Source organism: Macrobrachium nipponense, chromosome 27 (genome assembly GCF_015104395.2).
Source record: "Macrobrachium nipponense isolate FS-2020 chromosome 27, ASM1510439v2, whole genome shotgun sequence".
In the NCBI taxonomy this organism is placed as follows: Eukaryota; Metazoa; Arthropoda; class Malacostraca; order Decapoda; family Palaemonidae; genus Macrobrachium; species Macrobrachium nipponense.
Genome location: NC_087216.1, coordinates 72,100,796 through 72,121,229, shown reverse-complemented (window position 1 = coordinate 72,121,229; position 20,434 = coordinate 72,100,796). Strand labels below are relative to the sequence as shown.

The following is a 20,434-nucleotide window of genomic DNA, read 5'->3' as shown; positions in this document are numbered from 1 at the left end:
TCGACATTTGCAAACACGCCGCCGAAGACCGAATCTGTATGCTAGTTTTCGTAAGTACTAGCCTGGGCACTTTTAATACTCAATATAACGTAAAAATCGAAAATAACTGCATATTTAGACCAATCTGAATATGAAATAGCTAGATAATAGGAAAAAACGGCTTGATTCGATCTCCATTCATTTTCAAACATGCCGCGGGCAGACGGAATCTTTTACTACGACTGAGGATGCTCAATATAACGTAAATAACCGAAAATAATCGAATACTTAGTTAGAAAAAAAGTACAAACGGCTTAATTCGACCTCCATTCGTTTTCAAAAATACCGCGGGCAGACGAAAATCGTACGCTAGTTCCATCGAGCGCCGAAAACTATCGGCTGGCGCCGTGCGCGGCCCATCGGCAGCGGACGAAGGCAGGAAGGGAACAGCCTTTAAATCGTCAGCATCCGCGCAACACAGACGACTCCCGCTTGGCTTGTACTTCCAATTTAATCTAGGCCTGTTATTCCGAGTTATTTGAGGTCGTCGTCCCTTCACATCGTCATGAAGGTGAGTATCAAGTACTGGAGGGTCTTTTTGGTTTGGTGTTGTTATTATTTCCTCGAGAAATCAGGAATTAATGATGATTTTATGCTATCGATCTTTTATGCCGGAGACGGCAGCCGCCGCCATGCTGGTTTCTGTTATACTATACATGTGGTCTCGTCCACCATTACGTTTTTACTCGTTTATATATTTTTAATTTTTACCTACGTCTCTTTTTGATTTATCGGTTTATTTCCTTCACGTTTTATTGCAGTTTTCGTATAATGTCTTGTTTCGTCAATTCGTCCTTAATAGTTATGTTTTACGATACATTTTACCGCCTCGATACTGCAGAGGAACCTGCGTGCTCACGTTAATATTAAAATCGCATTTTTTAGCCTTTAAACTGTATAAATTCTCATTATCGCACAGGGTATTACAAATGCCGTAGCATTAAATATTGGTATATCTAGTCTTTTTTACGGTGTATTTTTCTGCCACGGGACTGCAAATGGACATGCGTTCTAACGTTAACATAATTGTAATTCTAGCCTTTAAAATATCATTAATTCATATTATAGGTTTCGTATACGTATTTTAATGTTGTAGCATTGAATAAAATGGCAATTCTAGGTTAAATTAATGGCAAATTCTGCGTTATGGAAATTTTTTTCATGAATAGCGTAAGGTTGCCATTGGATACGCGATCGTATGGTGGTGTTTTTACGATTCTTAATTAATTTCCATTAATTTTTAATTATTGTAGAACGTGTAATTACCAAATTATAAATGTAGTCGGTTCTTACAATTATATTGTTGAATGATCAAATAGCCTCTTTATGGTGAGAATTTGTCCATAGTGTGTTTACGTGCGCCATTTGCAACACGTGGGAAGGTTGTACATACTGATTTGCACACGAGGAAAATTATATAATTCATTATAATAACTTGGTTAAACATTTATATTTTGTTCAAACTTAGTTTTATTTACTGGTAGGTAGGTAACCTTGACGCTTTCTTATTTGGTGCATACGAATTGGTTGTATTTAAGTTAGTGGATTTGTAGGACGAATTAATAACTTGTAAGATTGTTATATACGGGAACATTTTGGGTTAGGAAAACCATTAGGCCTACGTAGGGTTTTTTTTGTAGGCCTTAAACCAGTCCTAGAGTTAATTCAGCTATTTTTTAAAATTTTTAAATTCAGTGGTACATCGAACTTTTTTTTTTTTGGAATCAATGGTATGTAGAAATTTTTAAAAATATTTTTTAATTACATCGAACCATTTTTTTTTACTGTTATTCAATGGTACATAGAACCTGTCTTGTTTTGTGTTAATTGTGGTACATTGAACCATTTTTTATCCTGAAATTCAATGGTATGTAGACGCCTTTTTTTTAATTGTGGTTCATCAAACCAATTTTTTTTTAATAGTATGTAGAAACACTCAATTTTTTTAATGGTACATCGAACCAATTTTCTAAAATTTAGAGGTAATAGAACCTGTTTTAAATAGTGGTACATCGAACCCAGTTTGGTTAGGGTAAAAAACCGCATGGTACAGGAGTGGACCATGTACGATCAATGTGTACAACCCCAAAAAAAGTACATTATAACGCGTCTTGACATCGGAGATGGGCATCAGACGTGACTTGTTGGTGAGAAACGGAGCTAAAGACCTCTACTCCGGTGTCAGGATGAGTTATAATGTACTTTTATTGGGGTTGTACACATTGATCGTACATGGTCCACCCCTGTACCATGTGGTTTTTTACCCTAATTCAATGATAATCAAACCATTTTTTTTATTTCTTGGTATGTTGAACTAATTTTTTTTTCTAAGTCCGTGGTACATCAAACCTATTAAGTTTTTTTTTTTATAATTAGAATCATGGTGAATGGTACACCAAAACTAATTCCTTGAAATTTTCATCTTTTTTTTGTGGGGGGGGGGGGGGGGGGGGGTTAGTTAGTTTACAGTTAGTGGTGCATCAAAATAGTTGGGAAATGGTGAAGGGGTGTGATTCAAATTGGGTAATTTGCTACCCCTAGGATACGTTAGGCCTGCGCTCAAAGGGTGATACAGGAGTCCTACACAATTCAAGTAAACTTAGTGTATACGAGACTGTTCTAAATAGGCAATAAAAGGGATAGACATTGTTTTCCGCCACCAGCAAACGCAATAGGTTTATTTTATCACCTTTGCTTATGCTTCGCCTATGCCTTTGGAGTAGGCGTATGTATGTGTAGGTATGCGTACCCCATATAGTCTGTGCCATGTTCCGTGCGGTTGTAGCCACTGTAATAGGCCTGTTTACTACTGGCATTTGGTTATTTTTTTGGTTATGTTTACTCCTTTGGTAGACATGAATTTGTACTAGACATGAATTTGTACATCAGTTTAATTCAGGGTACATAATTTTGGGAAATACATGGTACAATATCTCTAGGACTTGACAAGAAAAGTAATACGGCTGATGAAACTATGGAAGTATGCAAAGGAGAGAGTGGGATTTCCGTTACTGTTTTGAGGGGTCCCAAAGAAAGCAAACACTTTCCCCCAAGCCAGGTCAGGGCACTGCGCCCTACGTTTTATTAGGAAGGTAAGAAGTCGGGTTAGGTCAGGACAAGGCATTCAGGTTAACGTCGGGATTTATCATGTTTACCCCGGTCACCCTGCTCTTCATGTGCTATGGTAAATAGACTGGTAATTCTTCAGAACAGTTCCTCACAGATTGCAAAGAACGTAACTGCGGAAACGACATCCATCAGGGATTGGGCCGTCCCAATATATTTTGTGGGAGTGCCTACAGTTTAGTTGCTCACGGGTTTCGTCTGCTAGGGAATCGGCGGAGCAATACAAATAAGATGGCGGACAGTTTGTTTTGGCGCAAGGGTTGAAAACTTGTATTGTCAGAAAACCCAAAAACCTAAAAAAACGGTAATGGGGGACCCTTTTGGGAAGCGGTGTTTTTGGGTGGGGGGTCAACACACTAGTTTTGGTTAAAAGTTAATTAAAACTGTAAGGGGGGACCTATTGGGAAAACTTTTTTTTTTTTTTTTTTTTTTTTTGAAACTAAAGTGTAATCAACCCTATTTTGTGTTTAGTACTGGCTCCCGGGGTTAATTACAGTCGTCCAAATAAATATTACTTAAAATTTTTGTTCTGGAGGTAAAACTCCATGGAAAGCCGCAGCTGCCATAGTCTAGGCCTGCAGCTGAATAGTCCTGTAGATCTACCAATAGACCTAGTTAGGCTAAGTCATTTGTCACAGCCATACAGCGCCCTCTTGGCCCCAGTGCCAAGTAGGCGTAATGTGGCTTAAGTTTTCATACATTATTGATTACAGTATTAACTTTGTTGAATTTTTACAGATAGTGAGAGCCCCCATAGGCTTTTGACCTAGTTTGTATCCCTCTTTGCATGTGTTTAGTACACGACCAGTGGCGTTAACCAAAAAATCATAAGCAAAAACTAAACATCATAGACCATGATCCCCAAGACATGTTAAGTCATAGAAATGGGTTGGGGGTTACAGTCTAGGGAACTAGGACAGTTCCCCTTTGTTTTGCTGTGAAGGGCACTGTTTTAAGTCATTGAGTTGTTTATTTTTGATATTTTGTGTCAGGAATAGAGGATTTGTGGAATATATTTAGTATCTCATGCTGTTATTTAGGTGATGGGAGGTATGGTCAGAATGTGGTAGGGACTTTGTAAGACTCCAGGTGGTTGCTTACTATTGTTGAAATTGCTGATCCCTTGCCTCAGCATGTTCATTGTGCTGTAGGTACCATTAATCTCTACATGGTAAATGGTAGACGTGCCACACAATTGTCAACTTTTTTAGATTGGTTTTCAATTTTTTCCCCCTTTTTTTAAGCTTGTTTTGGTTTTCAGAAGAAACTGTTAGAGGGGATAGGCCCATCCCAATTTAGTAAACCAGACTTGACTTAATGGACTTTTTGAAACAAAATCCGCTGAAAAAAACCATTACGAATATCAACTGCAACATGAGTTGCGAGCCCATGCTCATACGTATGTTGTAGAAATCATTAGGTAGTTACGAGGGTTACACAATTTTATCAATTTTACTCATCCCAAGACATAGATTTTTATCATGCTTAAAGGGTGCAAGCATGCGATTGCAGCTATCTTAAACCAGAGCTGTGGACTTGCTACTTTGCTATTCTACCCTTGCTAAGTTTTGTTTGAGAGATTTGATTCGTAAACTATCTGGATGTTTTCTTGGTTGGCTAATTATCGAAGGGATTGGCGGCATGTCTTCTTCTGTTATAGACGTGGCTTAACGGGAATACCGATCATCATTTCCTTTCATTCCTTTTTACTCTATTGTCGTTCCTCGTTAGAAGAGTGTTACATCCTCGACTACCAATCTTCCTGGTGATGGAAGTTCACTCTCGATGTGGTTCGGAATTCACGTAAAGCCGTTGGTCCCGTTCCAGAATAACCACTGGTTCCATGCAATGTAAAAGCACCATACAAACAAACAATCGATTACCAATCAGTCCTGGTGTGATTCCCAGCTCTTCCAACAAGGAATCGGAGGAATTTGTTTCTCGTGATAGAAAATAATTTCTCGATGTGTTGCAGGTCCCACAGTAAGCTGTGAGGCTCGTTGCCAAGTAACCAATTGGTTCCTGGCTACGCAAATGTCTAATCCTTTGGGCCAGCCCTTGGAGAGCTGTTCTTCAGCTCGGTGGTCTGGTTAAGCAATACTAAAAAAGTTTTTAACCATACCCCCACTCATATTCTAACACCTTGCTCTCCACTTCCTTTTGACATTTGGTTCATAGTGTAACTGTTAAGTTATTGCCCTTTTAATACCCTGAAAACCTTTCTACCCTCAATTCCTGTGCTGAATGACCTCCGGACATAGCACTGGGCCTTTGGCGCCACAATCATATAGTATTCCATTCCATGTTAGGGCCCCTTCACGTTGTGTGGTAAGACAGGCTGTTTGGCGCCACAATCATATAGTATTCCATTCCATGTTAGGGCCCCTTCACGTTGTGTGGTAAGACAGGCTGTTTGGTACCATCGGTCTTATTTTTCGTTGCAGGTTTGGTCATTCGTGTAGGCATAGTCATGCAGCCATCTTATTAAACATGTCAGTGCTTTGCAAGCTTATAGGCTTCACTGCTAAAGTTCTTGGTGATTGACTTTTATTGTCATTTAGGAGCGGCTACAGATTAGTTGGCCACGGGTTTCGTCTGCTAGGGAATCGGCGGACTAATACAAACAAGATGGCGGCAGTTTGTTTTGGACGCTGCCTGGCCAACTAAACTGTGACATTTATTCCAAGTTCTAGTAATGAAGGTTATCTTGTTTCTTCCCCTAATCTGAATACCCAGCATCTCCTGGTATGGTTTGGTTCCTTGTTCTTAATTATTGCTGTTCCTGCAGTGTGGATTTGCTATTACTTTTTCTCTAAACTATTAGTCATGGAGTGAGTGCTGCCTCCCTTTGATCTCTTCATAAATTAAGTTTTAGGCACTTCTATGATTTGACTTGATGTAACTGTTAAATTTGTCTTGAAATGTAGATGATGGAAAGAGGAGAGTACTAGGAATGGCACTGAATTCTATTGTCCTGGGACAGCAGATGTACAGTTAGCGGGCAAGAGCCAGACTGTGTGAAAAGTACACTCGTAGAATTGTATGGAAGGGCCTTTAGAAATTGGACTTTGGTAGTGGTTTCCTGTTATTCTGCAGTCGACTGCAGTGAAAGAATAAACATTGCAGGAAGAGGTTTCCTTGCTTACTAAATCTTTTCGTACTGTGTTCCATCTTTCCAATTTGGTGCTGAATAACCCCATAGGTCACAGAGCTTGGCCTTTGGCCTAAATTATATCTTCAGTTGTGTTTGAAATTTCTCTCTCTCTCTCTCCTCTCTCTCTCTCTCTCTCTCTCTCATCATCATCTCTCTCTCTCGATCTCTTTTCGTCTCTCTCTCTCTCTCTCTCTCTCTCTCTCTCTCTCTCTCGTGTTCTATAAAATGTGATCTCTCGTTTTGTTTACATAAAATATGATTCTCTCTCTCTCTCTCTCTCTCTCTCTCTCTCTCTCTCTCTCTCTCTCTCTCTCTCTCTCTCTCTCATTAAAGTGTTCTATAAAATGTGATCTCTTGTTTAAAGTTTACATAAAATGATTCTCTCTCTCTCTCTCTCTCTCTCTCTCTCTCTCTCTCTCTCTCTCTCTCTCTCTCTCTCTCTCTCAACTATGTTTAGCAATTTTTTTTTATTTTCTCAATGTTGAGAAAACCATTAGTTTCTAGAATATCTTGTGAACAAATGCTATATACACATACTGGTAATGCCTTTATGAGCTCCACAGGCTAAGTTTGTATGGTATTCCTCACTTGACAGATGTTGAAGGTGCTTTTACTCCTCTAATCCTGGCGGGTTTTTTACAGCACGTTCAACGCGCTCGAGAGGGTAGCCAACAGCAAAGCCTGAGCTCTGGTAAAAAGTGCCAAAATGTTGTCCTACTTCATGCATTGCAAACTAGGGGACTTGGTAGTACCTCTAGACTTGGCTCATGAGCAGATGATTAGTAGAAAGGTCGAGACGTGGGGGAGAGAGAGACCTGACTTGCAGTAGCAGTTGATGAGTAGAAAGGTCGAGAAAAGGAGTGGAGAAAGAGAGATGTCAGACTTGCAATCAGTCCAGTGTTGAAAGGTGGAGGCATAACCGTGGCTGGTTTTGATGTGAGGCAAGTAGGAGAGGCCACCTGTAATATGTAATTTGAAAGCCTCGGATTCACTTTTTATTAGTTATACATGAGTACCTAATCCCGCAGCAGTATCACTTAACAATTGCATCCTCCAGTTGTTGTTGTGTAATGCAGGAGGTTACGTGTATGGTTAATTTCAGTGAATGTGAGAAGCTTTTGGTTGTGGGATGTTTTGACCCTAACCAAAGCAGAAAAGAAAGGGTCATGATGATATGCAAAAGAAATATTAGAGACCTTTTATGCCATGTCTAGTTGTATACGCCATAAATGAGATGAGCTAACTTTTCCCCATTTATGGTTGAATTATGGTAATGACCAGTAAATGCTAATCTTGATGTGGGTTTTCGAACCAAAGGAAAGAGCAATTAGAGATTGTTTGAAACCTCATCATGATATGGCAGTGATTTGAGCATTTGCATGAAGTGGAGATGTTGTAGTCTGGTTGGTTCTGTACAGTGCTTACATGTAAGAGGAGTTGGGCTGTCACCAGTACTGCGGTTGCACAGCTATGGTGGTGGTGGTGGTCTTAACCTTTGAAAATGAAAAGGTAAGTGTTTCAAATAGCTAGACTTTGGTGGAAATGTAGGCATTTAGACTAAAGAAATGTAGGAACACTCAGAGCATTGTATGTAATGACCACCGTAGTATTGTGTTCAAATACTTGTGGATGGATAATTGATTACCATAGTTTTTTTGTGCAGTTAATACTGTAAAAAGTTGCTGGCATCATGTACATATTATGATCTTAGTTGCATGTTCATGTGCTGGTTACAAGTCAGTGGATAACTGGTGAACGTACATATACAATCCTAGGCCTTTCGTTCCAGACTCCAAAATCAGCAAAAAAGGCGGCAAAGGCAGAGGCAGCTGTGGAAACTCCCATCAAGATGAAAACTCCCAAGAAGGCAAAGACTCCAAAGGCAGAAGCTGCCCCAGTAGTCCCAAAGACTCCCAAAAATAAAGTGACAGCAGCCCCGCCACAGACTGACTTTGCAAACGGATCGCCCAACACAAATGGCACCAACACACGCGGTGGTTTCGGAAGGGGCGGTCAACGAGGGGGCTTTAGGGGAGGCAGAGGCACCTTCGTGCGTGGCTCGTTCAGAGGACGTGGCTCATTTGGAGGAGGACGTGGTGGGTTCAGAGGACGTGGCTCATTTGGAGGAGGACGTGGTGGTGGCTTCAGGGGTGGGTTCAGAGGAGGCTTCAGAGGAGGATTTGGTGGTGGGGGATTCAGAGGAGGACGTGGTGGCAGTGGCAGAGTAAGTATTTTGTTCATTGTTTCATATGTAACAGATTTTTTTTTTTTTTTGGGGGGGCGTTGGTTTGTTCTCAATGTTCTGCTGCTGCTTAGAATCCATTCATATGCTTTCTTAACTAGTGCTTAAAAATATTGCAGGACTTGCAGGGAACGTAAACCACAAAGCTTGTGTACCTTCACTTCGATAAGGACGTCGACAGCAATGTTGCCCAGGTCCTCATAGAGAAGTTCGGTGATGCCAGTTCAGTTTCATTTGGAAGGTTGGTAATCAGTGTCCCTTCGACTTTCTTTTTTTCATGTCAATATTACATATGTGCATAATTTGGCTGGTGTTGTAGGTAGGTATACAGTGTTGTAATCCATGATGATTTGATTTAATGAGAAAGGAAAGTAGTTTGCTGTGTGAAATACGTTTTTGTTCTGTCTTGAAAAGCAGGTGTGGTTTTGATGTAACCCACAAGTACTAAATGAGCAAAAGTTACCATGCAATGGTTTTAGGGTCTGCATTGATGCTTAACCTTAGCCCAATGCATATTTCACAAAACCACAGGAAGAGATATAACCAGACAGAAAAGAGTTTGAAATGTTCATTGCTCAAAGGAAAGTGTTTGGTAGAATGGTTTTATCATCTGGTTGCCCCACCAGATAAGTTAAGATTCTAGTTGTATAAAAGTCATTCTTTAATGAAAATTGTTCCGATTGTTTACAGAGGGTTCATAATACATTGCAAAGATGAGGCCACAGCAGAGGAGATCAAGGAGAAGGCTGCCGAAATGACTTTTGCTGGTATCAAACCAGTTTGGGTGAATAACGCATATGACAGATTAGACGGTGGAGATTCACAGTAAGTTACTTTTATGGAGGTTTCTATTTGAGTTTGTGGTGGATGTTAATAATTTCCAATTTTCTACTGTTCTGACCATCTAAAAGTTTAGGTTCTTTGTGTTTTTTTTTTGGGGGGGGGCAGTAAAGTGTTATTTATGTAAATTTTCCAACAATCCTCAAAAATAATGGTAATGAGGTCACAAGATTTCCATCTGGCATTTTCAAATGTAGGTTGGAAGGTTTGTAGTAGAATCTTTTAGTCCCAGTTGACGTTCCCATTTTATATCTTGGCATTATATTTTTTAGTTTTATTTTGATTTTGATATTTAATACTACTTACAATCTGTAGCTAATACATTCATCCTTTCCAGGAAAAGATCAATGGCAGATGGTGAAGGTGCTCCCAGTAAAAAACAGAAGGTAAGCTTGCTGTCACCTTAACTTAGAATTTTACCGAAATCGTTACCATTTGTAACTCAAGAGAAAGAAAGTATCACTAGTGATTTAGTTGCCCCTAATGTGTTTCCTAGAAATTAAATGGCAAGCATGTTCCTTAGATCCACCAGATGGGACTCAGTCCACCAACTTTTCCGGTTGGGTAGCGCTGGTGAATGAGTCATTGACATGCGAGACAATGGTATCTCCTCCTGTCAACCAGACCTCTCTAGTCACACTCAAACTGCAATTCTTTTGCTGCTTGGGAGAGCTGAAATGAACGCAAGAGAGAGAAGGCTTTCACGTTGCTCGTATGTGGTATGCTAGAGGGATAGGTTGGTGTTGGGGACAAAGCTAGTTTTCGTGAATCGTCATTTCACGAACGGGAAAATGCGAAGTTTCGTCAGTGCACCTGATACTATTGACTTCCCTTGCAGTTTCCCTCTAAGGGCCCTGGCTGCAGCCTCTCTCATTTCCTTTTACTGTACTTCCTTTGGTGTTCTCTTTCTACCATCTTCCTTTCCTCAACCTTCTGACAGGTGTTAAGTACTTAACAACCTCCCTACTTTCATGTCCCTGATACATACTACTACTGAATGACATAGGTCCCATCACTGACTTTGGCCTGAGTTCCATATTTTATTACCGAGTCATTATCCTTTATTATTATTACAATATTAAGTTGAATTTACGCAAGTCCCAGCACTTGGACTTTGGCCGGAGTTCCATGTTCTATTTTTGAGTCAGTATCTTTTTGTTTTATTATTTTTATTATATTTAGTTGAATTTACGTAGGTCCCAGCACTTGGAGATTGGCCCGAGTTCCATGTTCTGTTCTATTCTTAAATCTGTATACTTTTTATTATTAAATTAAAAGTTTAATTAATTTTTTTAGGTTGGAAATGCAGAACAGGAAGAGGAGGAAGATGATGATGAAGAGGAAGATGATGATGAAGAGGAGGAAGAAGATGAAGAGGAACAGCTGACGACGACCAAAGGTAAAAAGGGCGCAGCAGCAGCTGCTGAGGAAGACGACGATGACGAGGAGGAAGATGAAGATGACGAGGAGGAAGATGATGAAGACGAGGAGGAAGATGATGAGGAGGAGGAGGAGGAGGAGGATGATGAGTAGTAATCTGTAAGGGTTTTAGTTGCGAATGTGTTTGCGTGAATGACAATACTACGTTGAACTGTGTAAATGAGAAAAATATATGTAGTTTTTTGTTCATTGGCTTTCTGTAACCTTTTTTCTTTTACAGTGCTATACAGACACCACCTTACTTACAAAGTTGGTTCGTACTCTTCGTGCCTGTTTAGTTTCACGACAGTATTATGTAAAATTGATGCAGTACAAGGGTTTTCCATCCTAGTACTACATACAAAACTGTACATACAGAGTAGATCAGAGTTCATGTTCCTTAGTAGGATGGTGTCTGTAAAGTAGGTTGGTTTTGAGTTTCCTCTTGAAGTATGGTTGGTTGTGTTTTGCGGTCAGAATGTTCCAAAATAATTATTTATATAGGAATTAGGCCCCGGGTGGTCTTGGGGATCCTATGAGGTCAATCACCGCTGAAAGTCATTAAAAAGGTGTAACGGACAACAACCTCAGATACGCCATGAAACTATTTTTACAGGTTGGAAAGTCTGATGGAAGAAAAGGAATAAGGAAAGGGTTGGAGCCTGGGGCCAAAGTTGTGCTCCGAAGAACCTTTAGTAATGCATAGGAAACCATGTACAAGGGTCACTGAAAACGCACTATGCTACAGGTCCAAAATAAATTACAACCAGTATTTTAGGGTACAAACTACCATGTTCAAAATAAATTACAACCAGTATTTTAGGGTACAAACTACCATGTTCCACAGATGATTATTCCATTTATTACAAAATTTAATGAATGTATGGGGAGAGTTCTCACAGGAAAGAATCTTGTGTGTGAAATGTAAAGGTAATACCAATTAGGATTTAGTTTGCTTCTCCTCTGCCAACAAGGGATCTTAGGGAAATTATTTCAATTTTTCAATTAAACTAGGTCATGTTGCCAAGTAATCAATTAGTTCTTAGCCACGTATAATTATCTAATCCTTTTCGGTCAACCCTAGGAGTTCTGTTAATCAGCTTATTGGTCTTGTGAAACCAAGGTATTCTTCTTACCCGAGGAATTAGCTTCAAAACTGCCCAGTTTTTGCCATAAGTTAAAGATTGTTCTTTAAATAAATATAAAAATCCCACTAGTCTGTCAAATCAGTACGAAATAACCTTGCCGTCCCAGTTCTGCTATATCCGTAAATTATCATCTTGTTTCCCTTATGGTGCCATGTCATCAGTGCACCTCATGCTGGGCACTGTAGGCATTACTTGAGGTTCTTTGCAACACCCATTCATCCCCATCCTCCCTTTTATTCCTCTACCTCCATTCATATTCAAATTTTTTTTTACCAGTTCAGCACTGAATGACCGTGAGGTCCCAGTGCTTGGCCTTTGGATGAAGGTTTCTATTCTACCGAGACCATTTCTTGTAAGGCCAAGGGCAACCATATAGATGGCACTGGATACCCAACACTCATTTTGCTTTTAAAATAATAACATCATTACCAATATTCATTAAAAACTTGTAACTGATTATAGTTACCAAGTAGCGCTATGCCCTTATATTATTACAAAGGATTAGTTTATCCGGACCTCTGAATAAGGTGTGTTCTTTAGTCCTGTAACTAAGGCATATTGGCCAGAAAACAAAACAAAATCTATGAAAAAGAGATTTGCAGAGTAACTATGTAGCTCACTATACATATATATATATTTATTTATTTATATATATTAATATAAATAATATATAATAATTATAAATATATTATATATAATATATATTATATTTATATATATTTTATTATATATATACTTATATATAAATATTTATATATATATATAGTATCATATTAATAATATATATATATATATATATCATAATAAATATTATATATTAATAAATTTAATATATATATATATAATATTCTAATATATATTAATAATATATATTATTATATATATATATATATATATATATATAATATTATGTATGTACAATTAGTGACATCCCAATAAAGGTAATGTGGTAAGAAAGAAACATTTGTGTAAACATCACTAAATGTGTAACATGCCTTTATATCCATAAGTTGGTTGTAGGCCAAAAATGAGGGCTGCCTCAGGTGGATTTCGTTTTGTTGTAGAGATGTCAGTTGAAGCTGACCCCCCATCCCCCTCACCCGCCCCACCCTAGGGGTATTATAAGACAGACCAACCAATTGCAAAGAAATCTCTTGACTGTTGTTCATGGCCAGAATAGTTATTGTTAGCATTGAAGAAGTATCATTTTCAGCAACTACAACTAATGTAACCATCCGAGTTGCAGATTATTAAACCTTTCTTGAAGCTGTCATATTAAACAAGGCAGACGACTTCGAAGAATGAACCTCATATACAGAGGTGCAGGTCAACACTTGGGAGATATGCATGTCCTCCCATTTAGATGTCTGAAAGTTAAGGAGATTACATCACAAATCATTATAATTTATCCAGTCCTCAAGTTCAAAGGCTGTCTGGTGAAACTACTTAAATACTGCAATAGTGTGCAGGTCCTTACCAACACAGGCTAACTGAGAAGAAACCAAGCATGTGACCCCTTTCCTGCCTTTTACTGTACTTCCATTCATATTCTCTTTCTTCCATCATGCTATCCACCCTCCCCTAACAATTATCTCAACAATTATATCAGTGCAACTGTGAGGGTTTCCTCCTGTTATAACTTTCAAAACTTTCTACTCTCAATTTCCCTGGCGTCGAATGACCTCATCAGTCCCAGCGCTTTGCCTTCAGTCCAAATTCTGTTATCTTCCAATCCAAGATGCCAGTAGACATCATATGCACCCATCCATGTCGTAATGATTATGTAGCATCTCTTAAGTAATCAAGTTGGCTGGAATTTAGATTTTGTTATTGAAGGCAAACCCTATCGGACCTCCCCTACAAGAATGACTTTTAATGATAACAGCTTGTGAATACTTTTCTGTTTAGTGTCATTTTCATAGAGGCTACCATGAGGTCACCCAGTCACATCTATGACTTCCCCTAGTAGGCATTACTTAAGGTTCTTGGCAGCTTGCCTTCAGCCCCATCTGCAACCACTTTCGTTCCTTTTACTGTACCTCCTTTCATATTCTCTTTCTACATCTTACTTTCCACCCTCTCCTAACACTTGATTCATAGTGCAACTGTGAGGATTATCTCCTGTTACGCCTTTCAGACCTATTGGATCTCATCACTAGGCTTTTGGCCTATATTCTATATATTCTATGGTGGCACAGTACCCCAGTTTGTCCAGATGTATTTAGGGGGATTGAATTGTTAGGAATGAAGGTCAATATTTTATGACCCAATCTTAATATGCAAGGAAAACAAGGAGGGAAAGATAAGAGAAAGTGTTCTCCAGGCACAGCTGTCGTCTCCATGAACGGTGTAGTTGTGAGGTTTCAGCTAAAGGTGCTTGCAAGCATTTATGCAATTGACTCCACAAATTTATGCAGTTATGGTGTCGCTAATCAAGATTTCTCTCCCTCGAGGAAATCCTACTGGATCACAACACGACCAAAAGCATTCCAGTTGTCTGCGACTTAAAACTTAAGTTGGATTTGTGACAGATTTTAGCCTCTGAAAGCTTCAATGAAGATATAAACTATGTGAAATTAAGGGTCTTTGCAGCGTCCCTTCTGACCCCAGCTGCAACTACTTTAATTCCTTTTGCTGTACCTCTGTTCATATTACCTTTCTTCCATCTTGCTTTCCACCCTCTACTAACAATTGTTTCATATGTAAAATTGACACAATATGAATAGCAACACTTGGATCATAAATTACATATCAGCTCAGAGAGAAAGCAACAGTTTTAATATTCATGGACCTCACTGCAATTTTCCTATTTTAATTTATTCTCCATCAGTAATCATTAATATACGTCCTGTCATATCAAATATGAAACCCATTAGAAGCTGTTGGAGAGAAAAACACAAGAGAAATTTAACTGAGTCAAATTTTATTTATATATCTCCTGATCAATAATGCTGCAAATGTAGTTCTTGTCTTTTAAGATATTAATTTTGATGGGTGAGATGTTACATAAATGCAGGATGGTACTCAGAATATGAAAATAGAATACTAAATATGATTTGCATGTCTGGCCTTAGTCTTGAAGTAGTGTTAGTGAAAAAAACATAAAGTAGAGGTATATTGGAAAGCAATGAGATAAAAGAGCTACTGTAGTTGAGCATGCAGTATATTTCCTTGATCCATGACTGATTTTTTTCACAGATTTTAGGAAAATTTGTCTCTCAATGGAGTATTGCTTTCCTGTGTTTGTAGGGAATTCAAAATGTAGTTTTCTGTCTCTAACAATAGAAATGTTTTGTTGTAAAATTGCTTGGGTAACTTCTGCATTGCATCATGCACGCATCCTACAAAGATATCTGAAAATGTTCCCAGCAAGAAATGAACCAGAAATTGGTTGCAGGCTGCCTGTGGGATACAGGATGAAGTCTGCTCGTCCAGTTGAAGGAGACATCCCCTATGAAAGAGAATGGGAACCTAAGTATGCACAGTTGTTTAAGGTATCATTTTCAAAAAAATGCATCTTGAAAATACTTGCATTATTTTAGTATAATCTAGGGCAATTAGAGCACTTTACAGAAACACAAAGGACTCAATTGGTCTGATGAGAGAGAGCCACCCCCATTTCGAATCAGTTCAACTAATGTTTTATTAAGATGACCAAAACCCACTTTTCCTAGGAAGCCTGAGGATTGTTGTGCTCACCTGGAGAGAGGAGAGCAAACTACTTGGAAAGAAACTTGGTTCACCAGAGCACTTCAGTTCTCTTACCAAATGGGTATCAGATAGCTTTATACTTACGTTCCACATGGAAATTACTGTGGAGGGTGGCTTGTAGCCAAAAGGAAACCCCCTTACTAAAAACAGGTACAGTTATCAGTTTGTGAGTAAACCTAAATATTATCTTATATTATGTTTAATTGAAGAAATGTTAACATGAAACTTATGGAATTGTCCAACAGATAAAGCTTAAGAAACAAAAATACAATCACATAAAAAGCAGGTAATTTCACTTTATTGTAGACACTTGGAAGGAATTTTTAGTCATTATACATGTTCTATTTCATTGTCTGTGGGCATTTCTTATTCTGGCACTGAAGTAGGGTTTCAAGCCAGTTGGCAGGTTCTCGCAGATATATCTGTTGGTAGAATAAGGTAAAGTTTGTATCATTTCTTCTTCCAGAGGAAATTAATTGTTTTGAGGTAGACATCCTTGGTTGACTTCTAAACTCTTGACTGTGGAAGATGATTTAGCTTGCATAGAGCAAAAAAGGAAAATGTACTTTCAGAGCATTGTACAGTAATCTTCTGAAAGTAGTCTATGGAGTGGATTCACAGCACAGGCAGGTAGTGGCTGTACTTTTTGTCTGTTTCTAACTCTTGTTACAAGAATCTCCAACTACTTATAGTTTTTTTTTTTTTTTGGATTTCAGAAAATTATCAAGTAATGAATCTATTCTGTTGAAATGGATTCATGATCATAATCATGATCAGCTACTGATGCAGTTAGGGGTCTGTAGTGGGAGGTTGAAACCAACATATTCTTTGGAAGCTTGAATTTCAAGTCAATGGCCACTTACGTGTACTTGTTCAGTACGAATAGATTTCATCCAATGAAATAATAATGAAATTCCTTACCTGAACTCAAGGCACAATCGCCATCATTGAAGCGATCTTCTTTGTAGGTATAGAAATGGATACAGTGTTCATGTGAACCTCCGTTGTTGGGCTCGCCTACATCCCACCTGGAGGGAGAAAGATAATCAATGTTGAGAAAACACCCACTTTCCCATTGTCCAATTGACGAAATGGGTAAACACCTGAAGAAAAGGTCCCCTAAGTAACCTAAATTGCCCCTTGCCAGTGTCCTCCACACTTGTGCCCTAGTCCTGAGGGTAGGAATTTATAATACCCCTGTCCAAGGAATGAAGAGTATAAGATAAAGGAGACTTAAGAGTCCCATCTGAAAGCCCAATACTTTTTTTAAAGCTGTTTGTCATCAGTAATGCTTTAATAAACTTTTGAATGGATTGACTTCTTATAGCAAAAGTTCACAAAAACACAGGCCCGACCTGTGGTTTGGAGTTTCAAGTATTGGGGTACTGCCTGTAATATACATCACGTGATACTGTGGAGAGTGATAAATGGTCCTCTGTCTAACCCTATTTATCATTTCTCAGTAGTCGAATTGTGATCCAGTGAGTCTGTGACCCTATTGCCCGATATAATTCGAATGATGCTTCTTCTTCTCACTTTTCTCGAAGAAGGCTAACGCTCATTTCTGATCTAGGTACTATCTCATGAATCACGAATTCCTCTTGCTACAATTTCTGCTCTTACCATGATTCAACGATTTGGTGGATGGTGCCATCTGCAACCCATCTGAAGGTCCCTTCTTCCTGCAGGTCATTCAGTCCTACATAGGTTGTCGTGACCTTTTGCAAGATCTAAAAAGAGAAGAACTGATTAGATTGAAAGGGAAAGTCTGGTTCTCCATGTTCGTCTCATAGGTCATTTCTTGAAAACAGCAGATAATTCAGCTGTCAAAAAAATTGTATGTAAATAGGTGATTTGTAATTTGTTTGAAGTTTGTGATATATATGATGTAGCTTTGCTCCTGTGTAACTCATTTGAAAGATTCTTTTTTTTAGGGTACGAGCTGGTACCAGTAAAGGAAAGGAACAAGCCCCTTTTAAATTATTGGTAAAAAGCTATCCGGGGGCCCCCCTACTTGGGCCCTTACATTGGTTTTATATAGTACCAGCAAAACCTTTTCCTTAATAAAAGTGTATTGTGTTTAGTAATATTAAATGCACTAAAGATGAAAGTCTTTGGCTGGGTCTATTTGAACTTAGATCAGTGACTTATCTGTCTGATGAAACAAAGTTGATGGTACCACCGTAGTGGCTACCTGAATAGTATTTAAACTCACAGTCACTTGTACTCACCACGGAGGAAGTTGTACTCAGGATCGCTGGTGATTGTGACCAAGTCGGAATCCAAGGCTAAGCATTTCTGACGGCTCTGTTCCCAGTTGCTTTTGTCTTTGCCAAGGAAGTAACAGGAGGATCTCAGCTTCACCCAACCATATTCACAGTAAAGATGATCTGGAAGTCAAAGTAAGATGTTTCTTAGCAGCATTGAATGTCCAGAGCAGTTTTAAGATGGTTTATCTCGTTTATTCCTCATTGGGCAATGCCAAGTGCCACCCACTTGGTCTCTTGCATGGCTCACTGTAGGTGGTTTTAAAGTTCCCTATCAATTCCAGCACAAGGTCTGCTTTCACCATCAAAACTTTAATCACTTTCATCTGTCGATATTCTACTTTGTAGCTTCTCTGCTTTTTTCCTTTACTGCTTCGGTAAGGTTCTCATAACTGTCTTTACAATACTTGCATTGTTCTCCTATTAAACCTTCTAAGATCTATCTTGTCACCTTTTAAGTGAAAATAGCCCTACACAATTCTTTTAAACTCCTACAGAATCACCTTCCCTCATACTAAGGAACCGTTTCTTCCTAGACCCATTCCCTTGGAATCTTTCCAAAGTCCAGACTCACCTTACACACCCTGGCCAAACACTCGATTAGGCTGCCACCATCATAGCTCATTATCTCACTCAATTTCCCTCTTCACATCTTGAGCAGTCAATTCGACAGGCTTTCTCGTGTCAGCCATATTGCCTCCTCCTGTGCTCTGCGTTCAGCCATTCAAATGACCGACTCCATCTTGAGAGGACACCAGCAGTTTGAGAGCTCCTTCGTTGTCAGCTTTTCTCGCGAAGCTCTATTTGTTCACTCTATTCCTCTATGGAGTGTACTGGGTTAAATTCACACCTATGTATTCATCTCTCTCTCTCTCTCTCTCTCTCTCTCTCTCTCTCTCTGCCTCTTGCTTATCTGTCTGCATATAAACACCTCAAAAAATCTATCTTCTATCACTTTAAAGATCAGTTTAATTTCCTCATATTATATATAGTAATATATATATATATATATATATATATATATATCTATATATATATATATGTATATATATATATATATATATAAAGTATATATATTATATACATATATATATACATATATATATATATATATATATATATATATATAGTATATTATATATATATATATATATATATATATATTATTAAATAACAAAACCGTTGATTAATCACCTATGGCCAATAAGTTGAACATTTTCCCGATTCCTGAGGTGACGTTCTCCAAAGCTTCCCGATTCCTTGGTGACGTCCGAAAGCTTCCCGATTCTTCGACGTCCGAAAGCTTCCCGATTCTGCTGTGACGTTCTCCGAAAGCTTCCCGATTCCTGATGCCCGTGCGACGTTCTCCGAAAGCTCTGAAAATAAAAACGGAACTATGGTTGAAAATATTGTGTGTTTTTTTTTTAAGCTGTGGTTTTGTGGCCACATTGGACATTATAATTCTAAAGAATCAATACGGAGTTTACAGTGCATATACTGTAATTTTTTTTTTTTATCAAAAAAATCCGAATAAATGCAACAATTCACACGATTCACAACTCTCTTTCCCTCCTCCTCACCTTGTACCACGTGAGTGAGGTCTTCGATGGAGCCTGCAATTCTGCTGAGCTGAATATGATCCATTTGCTGCGAGTGGCAGCGACCAGCCATTGCAAGGAGGAGAAATATGGTCGCAAGCAGACGCAAGCAAGAAGCAACGGCCGTGCAGGAACACTGCATCTCTGTAGAGTATGAGATGTGATTTAGTAGTACTTCTTGCTCTAATGGCGTTCGTCCTCTCACTGAAGTCTGCATTCCCAGAGAGATGATCAGGAGGGCGTGCGTTGCTTGACATGCATCAGCCGCTAACCCCCACCCCCACCCCCAACCCCCCGCCCCCTCTTCTTATAAATAAAAGTTCTTGCTTAATGGGTATAATTTCCTAGGATCCCTAGTGACACGCCGTGGTGCAAAAAGTAATAAAAAAGAAACATAAAATGTGAGAACTTTATTGTGCAAGTTTCATAATGAGCTAGTCTTAACTGCTTTCTCTCTCTCTCTCTCTCTCTCTCTCTCTCTCTCTCTCTCTCTCATGTGTGTGTGTGTGTGTGTGTAGCAGTATATTTTCAGATAAACCTTCGCCATATTCACGTATGTGAATAATACCAAATGGTTAAAATTTCCTGCTTAAGAAGTAGCTACGTTGTCAGAGAGAGAGAGAGAGAGAGAGAGAGAGAGAGAGAGAGAGAGAGAGAGAGCGCGCAAACCAATCCCTATAATAGAGATCGTTCTTCTTCTTGGGTTTCCCAACCAGAGGATGGCGTCAGTGTTTTTAACGAGTATAGCATACATTACTGTTGCTGTGTGCCATTTTTTTCAGCAGTCAGTAACACTTGTCCTAATATTATGCCTGCATTTATAAATGCGCGCTTTCTTCTGACTTTACCCACCAGACATCACAATTTGGATGTTTTAAAAATTGCCGCCG

At 38.8% G+C, this 20,434-nt stretch overlaps 1 protein-coding gene, 1 non-coding gene and 1 pseudogene across 2 annotated transcripts; 2 read left to right on the top strand and 1 right to left on the bottom strand.

The window, feature by feature from the left end:
- The first annotated feature begins 416 nt into the window (after positions 1 to 416).
- Positions 417 to 11,028, top strand: LOC135200732 (uncharacterized). The gene is made up of 7 exons (XM_064229336.1): positions 417 to 550; positions 6,962 to 7,828; positions 8,109 to 8,543; positions 8,699 to 8,802; positions 9,252 to 9,386; positions 9,739 to 9,787; positions 10,698 to 11,028. The coding sequence occupies exons 2-7, from the start codon at positions 7,790 to 7,792 to the stop codon at positions 10,932 to 10,934; spliced, it is 999 nt and encodes a 332-aa protein (XP_064085406.1). The 5' UTR covers positions 417 to 550; positions 6,962 to 7,789; the 3' UTR covers positions 10,935 to 11,028.
- Positions 9,911 to 10,042, top strand: LOC135201102 (small nucleolar RNA SNORA53). Its single transcript, XR_010311452.1, has one exon. It is a non-coding gene; the product is annotated as a small nucleolar RNA SNORA53 (small nucleolar RNA).
- Positions 11,029 to 16,415: 5,387 nt separating the features above from the next.
- Positions 16,416 to 19,758, bottom strand: LOC135200731 (CD209 antigen-like protein C; annotated as a pseudogene).
- Positions 19,759 to 20,434: the final 676 nt, after the last annotated feature.

Excerpts from the sequence above, each read along its gene's own strand:
- LOC135200732 (XM_064229336.1), top strand. The coding sequence starts at position 7,790 with ATGGTGGTGGTGGTGGTCTTAACCTTTGAAAATGAAAAG. Across the intron at positions 8,803-9,251 it reads AGTTCAGTTTCATTTGGAAG|AGGGTTCATAATACATTGCA; the intron begins GTTGGTAATCAG and ends GATTGTTTACAG. Across the intron at positions 9,788-10,697 it reads CTCCCAGTAAAAAACAGAAG|GTTGGAAATGCAGAACAGGA; the intron begins GTAAGCTTGCTG and ends TAATTTTTTTAG.